We start from the raw sequence: 11,071 nt of genomic DNA, 5'->3' as shown, positions 1-11,071 counted from the left end.
GCTGTCGCGCGGCGTGACACGACAAATCCCCCGACAGTAAACTGCTGCTGCGTTCTATTTATGACGTGCTGACACAAATTTCAAATGATTTTCAGCGGTCGCTTTGTCGCGTCCAGTGTAGACAGTCTTTAGCTGATGCTGCGCGGCACGACACGACAACTGTCGCGTCCAGTGTAGACACAGTGTAAGGAGAGATGACTGAGGACGATGGCGAATGATTTGCAGATCCTCAGTACCACTGACAAACATATAATCTTGTAAAATGTGTGGTAAGTAGTACTGCCGCTCCATAGTATAAATAGTACGTGCGATCGCGAATCTCAAAAGTGAAACTATAAAGCAATCAAGGAGGGGGGGGGATCATGATGCCGTCTCAACATCGTGATGTCTATCAGCCATCGACGATGGCATCGGCTATCGGCCCAACACCGGTTAAAACAACAATTACGATATTCTCGCAGACGATATATATATCGCACACCCTGCACCACTGTCTTTTTGGCTAATTTGTGTAAAACCTTTTGCTAAACTGTCAAAGCTTCATTTTAACCACCAATGCAACGATGCAAGTATTTAGCTTACCTCTACATGCTTGCGAAGGGTTGATGTCGAGATTTTATAAGCTGCTAGTTTGGTCTCCCTGGGCAAACACAGCTTACACTGCATAGAGCTTAAAGATGGCCAAGGGTTCACTTCATTTCCTTCGAGTTGAACTTCAGCAGAATACGACGGGGTTTTGTTTTCAGCTGGGTCTGCACCATAACGCCTGTCTTGTCCGTCTGCATCTTTCTTGTGATTTTAGCGCCAGTTTGCTCTCCTGCCCATTATTTACTGCATTAGTTTCCAGGGAGCGTTTAGTTTTTTTTTTACTCCGTAATTAATGTGTTTTAAAATGTAGCGAAGTACAATACTTCAAATAAAATGTACTTAAGTAAAAGTAAAATTACAGATTTAAAAAAATACTTTAAAAAGTAGAAGTACACAAAAAAGCTACTCAATTACAGTAACGCGAGTAAATGTAATTCGTTACTTTCCACATCTAACTGTACTACATATATGTTTCCTGTCGGCTCCGATACAATGGAGGTCAATGGGGCCCAAAACCGTTTGGTTTCAACATTCTTCAAAATATCTTACAAATGATGACATAATTTTTATTTTTAGGTGAACTATACCTTTAAATGACCAATGCCAGACTTGAATATATGCTATTGCATTTCATTGGATGAGATATCATGTTTCTCTGCGTCACTCATTGAATTTCTGCGTTTTCCCTTTTCTTGTGTTTCTCTGTTGTTTCACACACACATTGTGGCAGTATTGTCACAGCTGTAATACTCACCCTGGACATGATGTACTGTGCCATTCACTGCAGGAGAACACACACGCTTTAGGACAGACTCCCTCTGTGTGTGTGTGTGTGTGTGTGTGTGTGTGTGTGTGTTTGAATGGTGACTGAATGGTGACACAGTGATGCATCTGAGCACGTGCAGAAGAAACAGCTCACTTTGTGTTCGATCGCCCACAGAGCCAGACCACAAACACCTCTGTCTCCTCTCTTTCTCTCTCTCTCTCGCTCTGTCACACACACACACACACACATACACACACACACACACACACACACACAGAGAGATGGATGGATGATGGATGCAGCTGTTGGTTTCACACTGTGAACACAATTCTGACACTCTGTCTCACTCTCCATCAGGACCGAATAACTAGAGTTTTCCCACGTTTTTTATTTGACCAAAACATATTGCATTCTTTTTCTCAAATGAATTGAGAACAATTGTTTTAACTTGCTAAATAAAATTAATAAAATGCAGCTGAAATGAAATAATGAACTCTTTATGTATTAATGTTATTTTAGTGTTGTTTATATATTATTTTTTGAGACTTTAGTCTTTGCAACTTCAGGGATCTTATCTATGCACAATCAGCTTGTAACACTCCAAAGAGATAGGAAAACTTGAAATCACATCATATGACCCCTTTAATAATATTTTAATGCCATTTTTTACATTTAAAGTTTTCATTTCAATTTTAGCTTAAATGTGAGTCATTTTGTTGAATACTTTTGTCATTTTTGTTATTTTTTTAATATTACTATTTAGGGTTAATTTATTTTAAATTGTCATATTTAAATATATTTATATTATATATAGCATGTCATATTTATATTTAAACTGTCAGTTTTAGTCATTTTAGTGCTTCAACTTAAACTAAATAAAAAATTAAACCTGTTCCTCTGGCATCTAACTGAAATTATTATTATTTTAATTTGAATTTTAGCTTAATTTTTAATTAAGTTTTTTAAATTTAATTAATTTTAGTGCTTTTTGCACTCTCCACAACAGCTTGAAAAATCATTCATTAATAACAATAAGACATCTAAGCCTAGTGCATTGGTAAGAGCGTATTCTCGTCACATAATAACTAATTTGGACTGTCATTTCCACATACAATCCTAATAAGGTACTGTCATTCTGCAGTTTCCTGTACCATAGACACAAGGACCGATTTCAATTAATTATATTAATATTCAATTAAATGACCAATTAATGAATAAATAAAAACTATTTGTACCCAATAGTACATTTTTGTATATATATATATATATATATAATACTATTTAGGTTTAATAGATTTTTATTTCAATCTTAGTTTTAGTTTTTATTTATTTCAGTATTTAAGTGCTTTTTAGTACTAAAATTTAGTACTATTTAGTTTATTTTAGTAATTTTAGTACTTTTTGGTTTAAACTAAATACAGAAATTGACACATTGCTTTGGCAACTGACTGAAATAAGTTTTAATATTTTGATTTAGCTTTTATTTTTATCTTTTCAGTTTTCATTTTAGTTTAGCTTAATTTTTTGTAAATTAAAGGTGCAATAGGTGATTGTCTTCAGAAACATTTTTTGTTATGCTGGTTGAAAGTCTCTTCACATCCCGATAGCAATCATTAAGTTAAGTGGTCTAAATGTATTTGTCTGTATTTATATATTCTGTGGAATTTTGCTCAAACTTTCACCATGGCATTAGAGCTGGTACACCGTTGTGGCTTGTGAAAACACAATGACGGCGAAACGTACAGATTAAGGGGCGGTAATATTATAATGAGATCCCTTTGCCACGTCACCAAGGGAGCGAAATCAGACGCGCTGGTTTTCTCAGACGCTTGCAGAAAAAGGCTTCCCAAAACAAAGTTACTGGGTTAATCTTTCTCATGTTTCATTAGTTGGTAGATGCACCGGGGACCTGATTATAGCACTTAAAACCTGGAAAAGTCAGATTTTCATGATATGTCACCTTTAAATAATGTAAGTTTTGTGAACTGACGGCGCTCTACAGCGCTCCCGATGGTGATGTGAGGAATTACACAACAGCACATGCTGAAGTACATGAGAAAAGAGAGAGAGGTTGTGTTTCAGTCTTTGTGTTTAGGGGTTGCTCTGACATCTCTTTCCTGCTGCTGTCGTTCTTCTCTCTGGCTTTGTTCGTTTCTCCCACTCGCTGAAAAATTGAAATTCTTCTCACACTGCAGGATGAATAAACCTACTGTTACTCGGCCAAACATCTCTCTCTCTCTCGCTGCTTTACTTCTGCCTTTCTCTCTCTCCCTACATGTGTCCATCTCTGTTTGTTTCTCTTCTATATTTTCTCTTTTCACTCTTTCTTTTATAGGAAATGAACAGCGACACAATAAGGTTCTGAAAGTGCTGTGATTGTTTGCGTGATCAATTTGCTTATAGAAGGTTGTGACAGACCCAAATCATCACTGCTGCATAGTTGCATTATTTACATATTTACAAATATATTTTCTTCCATTTCTGGCGGTATGGCATTTCTGCGCGGTGTCGGAGATGTTAGCGTGTCTATAATAAATCAGCCACAAACACGATCTAATGTGTAGCGTCTTATTAACTCACTGTCATGAATTGTGCAACACATTTCTTCTCCCTCTTCATGTTTCGTCCATTTTCTCCACTGCTAAAGAAACTCTCAAGCCTCTTAAAAGTCCTCATCTGTACTCCTAACAATTATGGACCTTAAGACCTCTTTTAAGGGTTAAGATGCGTTCTGAATGACTTTTTCTTTACTAGGATCTTTTCTTTAATTTTAGGAGGAAACACCCACATTTCTAAGAATTTTCTTAGGATTTTGTTACTAGGAGCAACTCTTAGCACTAAGATCTTTAATGAATACAGGCCCTGGTATTGACTGACTCCTAGTTGAGGGTTCCAAGCTGTCTTTTATTTCCTGAAGCAAATTAAAAATAACATGACTTGGCAAACAATATGTTCGCATAATGTGTTCTTCTGGCATTCAAAATAAATTAATATGTAAATTAATAAATTCTCTCCCTTCTACCACGTACTCTTTGTTCTCTGTGGTGCCTCTCCTAGCAACAATAATTGCAGCCAAAATAGTTTAAAGGTGACATATCATGAAAATCTGACTTTTCCAGGTTTTAAGTGCTATAATCAGGTCCCCGGTGCATCTACCAATCAAGGAAACGTGAGAAAGATTAACCCAGTAACTTTGTTTTGGGAAGCCTTTTTCTGCTCATTTGCATTTAAAGACACAGGCACGAAAAACAGTGTGCTTCTGCTTCCACTCAAAATAGGCAGTTTCAAAATGATATATCTGTTGAGTATTTTGAGCTGAAACTTCACAGACACATTCTGGGGACACCTGAGACTTATATTACATATTGTAAAAAGGGGCATAATATGTCTCCTTTAAGACATGCTTTATTTGGGCGTAAAATAATGGCACAAATACCAGTAATCTGACAAGCGCAAATGTTAGTAAATTGCGTTGAGTGATTCATTTGAATGCTCTCCTCCCATAATTTTTGCATCTGAAGGGAAACTCCAACAAATGCATATTCAATAAGATCAGGCGCAATAATAACGCTTTTTCAGCGCTAATTCGTCACTGCGCGTCTTTAGTAAATCCGGACTGTACTATTTTAACGCCAAAAGATGGGTTGTGCTGGCGCAAGCTGTTAGTAAAACTGGCCCTATGAGTAGTAATTTAAGTTAAGCTTAAGTTTTCAAATTATTTAATTTGATCATAATTCATGAATGTATGCATTTAAAAGTATGTTATATAAATGTATACTGTTTTTACAATATACAATAAAACGGAATAAACCAAGCATTCAGTGAGAACAGTAAGAATACTGTGTTTTCTAGTCTCTCTCGTGCAGTTGTTACTGCAGTTGTTGTGGTGGTGTTTTGGTTATAAATATTGCCCCCGGCTGCAATTAGCGTCGCTTCAAACACATAGCTGCACACAAATACACACTATAATCATAGCTTTGCACTTCTCGGGGGCTTTGTTGTTGCTGCATGTTTGTTTGGATTTATTTTTGCGTCTGTATTTCGGTCCGTGCCGTCATAACTCCTGTTTTGAAGGGTTTTAGTTAACATCCAGCTTGATGTGGGTCATGTGACCTCGCGAACCCTTTACGAATCAACAGAAACACAAACCCGGATCCGCCAGCTTTCTGTGTTTGTTTCTCTCTTCACGACAGTAAACAGTGGAATTAATCTACCTGTGATCCAAGAGCAACTGATTAATGATGTGTTTGTATCCGATCTGAATCTGTTCAGAAGTTTGTGGTCAATAAGAAATTAATACCTTTATTAAGGATGCATTAAATTGCTCAAAAGTGACAGTAAAGACATTTATAATGTTACAGTAGATTTTTATTTCAAATAAATGCTGTTCTTTTGAACTTTCTATTCATCTGTGAGTCCTGAAAAATAAAATGTATCACAGTTTCCACATAAATTTCGTGCAGCACAACTGTTTTCAACATTGATAATAATCAGAAATGTTTCTTGAGCAGCAAATCAGCATATTAGAATGATTTCTGAAGATCATGTGACACTGAAGACTGGAGTAATGATGCTGAAAATACAGCTGCGCATCACAGAAATAAATTACAGTTTAACAGATATTCACATAGAAAACAGATATTTTAGATTCTAAAAATATATCAGTATTTTTACTGTATTATAGATCAAATAAATGCAGCCCTGGTGAGCAGAAGAGATTTCTTTCACAAACATAAAATCTTACTGACCCAAACCCTAATCCAGACCAGCGATCAACCAGCTACTGTGTTTCAAAACATCTTGAGCAGTTTTAGTTATTGTGAGCTGCAGGGCTTTAAAGCAGCTGGTTGATCAGTTAATAACCTTTTAGAAACCAGCCACAGTCTTCCAAACATCAGCCTCCACCTTAAGCTGGTTTGAGCTGGACTTTTCAGCAGGGCAGGGAATTCTGGGAAAACACTTCCTGTCTCCCGTATGGAATGCTGACAGAGCAACACACACACACACACACACAGTGTGTGTGTGTGTGTGTGAGTGTGTGTGTGAGAGAGAGAGAGAGGGAGGAACAAAAAATCATCGTACTGAAGAAGACTAATATAACTGACCTTTGACCTTTAGCCTTTTGGGTGTGTGTGGAAATTTATAGCTCTAGAGGCAATCATCTAAATAAAACCTCAGCGAAAGATGCGAAATCAGCAGAACAAAGTGTACACGTCACGCACATTAACTTATTACGGTATAATTATAGAAATTATCGATATTTTCATGTATATACATTTATATATTTATATTCTTATATTAGACATAAATATATTTAATATATAAACATAACATATTTTTCTTAAATATACTGTATACATGCATGTGTTTGTATTTAAATATACATAATAAATATACACAGTACACACACATATATTATGTACACAAAAACTTGTATTTTGGATGCGATTAATCGTTTGACAGCACTAATATATATATGATTATATAGGGAAGTGTGTGTGAGATCCTATATTAGTTTATGATCTTTCAGTAATGACAGTGCCTGTATTTGTGTTTAGCATGGTATTGTAGTGTGCATGGGTTTATAGTGTGCTCTCTCTGTCTGTAGATGTATGGGCGTTACACTCAGGAGCTGGGTGTTTACGCTAAAGAAGAGGCCGCTCGGATTCGAGAGGATGGTCGTCACCGGCGCTCTGTTTCTGAACGCAGTCCTCCGCTCAAACTCCTGGAGTACGAGAAGGGACGATGTGTCCGGTGTCGAAGTAAGTCCGTCCCAACATTACACTGCAGCTTCTTAGTGGATCTTAGGCTTTACAAGCAGTGCCCTGCATCAACTCAAGATGCCATCTGTCTCAATGATAATAATAATAATAATTTGGCTTCAGAAACAGAATATTTGAGACTGTGTCTTTCTCTAATGAGAAACCAGCAGCTGTATGATGAGAGAACGTTTCAGACGGATTTAATACGAGATATGATCTTTGCAGCGTTAGGTTTGTGTATATTGATAGGTGAAAGTATCGATTCATTTATTAACGTCATTTACTCTGGGGTTTCATGTGAACATTGCGCCCTTTATTGGACATAAACAACTTTGCATGCCATTTCTCTCTGACTTTCTTTGATTTGATTTAAAACAAACCTATTCTTTCTTGCTTTTAATTGTCAAAAATTATGCAACAAAAATGTACCATGGTTAAGTTATTATTACTAGTGGAAACTGATGTGTATTTTTAAATTATAGTTGTTACAGTATCTTTTTTACTCTACAGTAATGAGTAAATAATTAATAAATGTAATGACAATCACCAGTGGGAATAATAGTAATTAAAAAAATGTCTGGGCACTTTTTCAATTGTAATAAGTATTTTAGAAAAATATAATAATATTGCAATGCAAAACAATCTGTAAAGAAATTTAATTTAGCATGAAAGAGCATGTAGATAATAAAGTTTTGTCAGAATCATCCTCAAACTTAAACCAGAGCTTGGTAAAATATTTCTCTTTTTTTTTTTTTCAAGAATGTTTAAACCTCTCAAATCCTGGTCCTGGAAGTATTTCATACTCGATACTAAAGATTTTTGTAAGATGGTGTGTAGCTGTAGTGTCAGTGTTTGTCCTGATGAGGGCGCCATCGTTCCACTGAGAACCTGACAGCTGACTGAAGAAAGAGCTGAGCGAGAACACACACTCTCTCTCTCTCTCTCACACACTTTCAGATAAACATCATTTACTATTTTTAATATTTTTTTTTCCCCCTCGTGGGGATTGCAGGCCGTTCCCACAATATCAAAAATTACAGGTTTTACTATCCTTGTGGGGACTTACAATGTAGCATAAACAAGTACACACACACAAACACACACTCTCAATCAATCACACACACACACACACACACACACTCACACTCACACTCACACTCACACACTCACACACACACACACACACTCTCTGTCTTACACACACACACACACACACACACACACACTCTTCCTGTAGCAGATGTGATGTCAGCAGGAGATCCGTGTCGTGCCACAGGTCACCATGGTTACAGGTTGCTCACTGAAGCTCTCATCAGGTGGATGGATGCCGGTTTGTTGTTGTCATGGCAACAGCGAAGCACTAAATAGATTAAATTGTCACTTTGTGTGTGACATCATCACTACAGCGAACTCTCCATGACAACCTCAGAGACGAGTGGACTAGTTACTTCAGCAGCCTCTCTTTCCTCTTCATTAACCTCTAACTGTCAGACAATAGACTTCAGTTTAGACCAGTGCGCGTGTGTGTGTGTGTGTGTGTTTGTGCGTGTGTTTGTGCGTGTGTGAGTGCCGTGTGTGTGAGTGTGTGTGTGAGTGAGTGCGTGTGTGAGTGCGTTTGAGTGTGTGTGTGTTTTGTTAATAACAAGCTGATCTGTTCTCTAATCTCTGGATGTGTCTCTTGCCAGCTCTCTCTTATTTTTTTGGCACATTTTCTCTCCACAAACACACTTTTCCTCAGACTGTCTGTCTGTGGTTTGTTCTCAGGGTTTCCATATGCCCTGGAATCATCACCGCCGGACTTTTTTTCTGGTAAAAATACAATCTAAATGTACTCATTTAAACCAATAAATAATTTGTTGTTCAACTCATCACTGCTAACGAATGTGCTAAACACAAACTAAATACTCATCAGTTAAACAGCGCTACCATCTTTGATCCATTTATGCTATTCTTTAAAGTGTGTACTCATATTTATTTTTCTAATATTCTGATGTTTTTGGTTTTTGTCATATACATGAACAATTTTGAAGAGTAGCTAAATAAAAAGTAGTATAATAATAACTGAATAAGAGCTATAATGATTATATTTATTGTAGCATGACCCTTTTTAAATAGTGTAGTTTTTCCATTCGGAAGATACACATAGTGCTTTATTATAACAAATGCAATAACTAAGTGCACTTATTCAACAATCTGAGTTATTCATATTTCAATTTTTTATGTTAATTGTTCAATAATTTGTCATACATTTTGCATTGACATTTAATTAAACAATGTTGCTTGTTTTACCTTCTATTATATACATTTTTTTTTGTTGTTAATGCAAATTAGTCCTAATCATCACCCTCATTTTTTATTTTTTTATTTTTTGGTGATACATTTGTTTGGGTTTTTAATGGAAGTTATACACAGAGCAAAATTAGCTTTTTTTTATTTTATTTTTTTTTTACTATTTTTAATCTGAGAATAAATCTGTGATTTAATGACTTTAATTACAGTGAAGCTGTTTATAACTTATAATTTAAACTTCTTTAAAGCTATAAAAATTTTAACTATGTAATAAATATGTAACAGTTAACAGATATAGATTGATATATAACATGCTATTCTTTAAAGTGTGTGTACTCTTATTGATTGATTGATTTTTATCATATACAGTACTGGAAATACATAAACAATTTTGAGGAGTAACTTATTTAGTAATAATAACTAAATAAGTAATATAATAACTACATTTATCAGTAGCATGACCCTTTTTAAATAGTGTAGTTTTTTTATTAAGAAGATACCGATTTAATGTGATTTAATGTCTTTAAATTATAAACAGCTTCACTGTAATTAAACATCTTTAAAAGTATTTAAATTTTAACTACAGAAAGGTATTAAACCGTTTCCTCACCTACACTGAAAGTGACTTACTTTGAAACAATTTTCTCAAAAATTGTTATAAAATTTCACAAAAAAAAATGGCAAGTGACACATTTAATTACATTTTTAAGTAAAAAATATTGAAATAGTGTTTTAGTGTAAAACATACTCCAATAATTTGTAATTTATTTACAACTTAAAATGTTTATTTTTTTTTACACTAAATAACCGCTTAAGAAAAATTTGAGTAAACATAAGTGTTTCAGCAAAGGTCGAACGAGTTTGTCAATTTCCACACTTGTTTTTCGCAATTGTCGCTTTGAAAAATAGTAAATATCACATCCCAAAAGTTTCTGTAAGAAACACTGCATTTGGCTCTTGGCTGCTCATAAGTGAATCCGGATGGGCTAACAGAAGGTAATTTTAGTTCTTTGAACAGAAAACGAGGGGTTAAATGAAGAAGAGAGAGAGAGAAATGCAAGCAAATGACTTTGTTTTGATGGAGTGGAGTTATAAAACAGAAGCCAGCAGTGATACACACACACATTTACATAAACGCTTCACCCTCATTACATCTGCATATTGTGTATAAACAAGACATTTATAAGTTCCGCTTCTCACACACGTCTCGGTGTGTGTGTGTGTGTGTGTGTGTAACATGCTTTCATGTCTCTTTTTTTGTCTAAAGTTGGTGGCTGAAATTATAGACGTCTGGAAACATTGCTTTAGAAGTGATTTTAAGAGCATTATGTGTGTTTGAAGACACGTCCACACTCCGTCTCGTACACGCTCAGACTCACTGCTCTCGCTCCATCATTTGGTGAGTCATCATTGGCTCTTATTGAGGTTGCCGTGGATACTAACAGCATCCGTGTGTTTGTGTTATGGATGCAGAGGGTGACGGAGATGCTTTTCCAGACCTGTTGTTCATGAGAAGAATAAGGAATTAATGTTTTAAAAATGACTTCAGAAACGGTGTTATGGAGTTTAATGGACTGCAGTAGCACTCAAGAAAATGAACACACACACACAAGCAAAAACACACCTCCAAAGAAATACACTCTCGCACACACACACACACACAAAC

The 11,071-nt window shown here is 35.7% G+C and overlaps 1 protein-coding gene across 1 annotated transcript in view; it reads left to right on the top strand.

Annotated features, from left to right (window-relative positions):
- The window catches only part of LOC107729598 (chloride channel protein 2-like), a 69,227-nt gene that overhangs the window by 15,916 nt on the left and 42,240 nt on the right, over positions 1-11,071 (top strand). The window contains exon 2 of the mRNA XM_016540179.1: positions 6,963-7,116. Within this exon, the coding sequence (XP_016395665.1) occupies positions 6,963-7,116 (154 nt within the window). The remainder of the gene's footprint in view (positions 1-6,962; positions 7,117-11,071) is intronic.

This window comes from Sinocyclocheilus rhinocerous, unplaced genomic scaffold (genome assembly GCF_001515625.1).
Source record: "Sinocyclocheilus rhinocerous isolate Xijiao unplaced genomic scaffold, SAMN03320098_v1.1 scaffold1719, whole genome shotgun sequence".
NCBI lineage: Eukaryota > Metazoa > Chordata > Actinopteri > Cypriniformes > Cyprinidae > Sinocyclocheilus > Sinocyclocheilus rhinocerous.
This window is presented reverse-complemented; position numbering and strand designations above follow the sequence as displayed.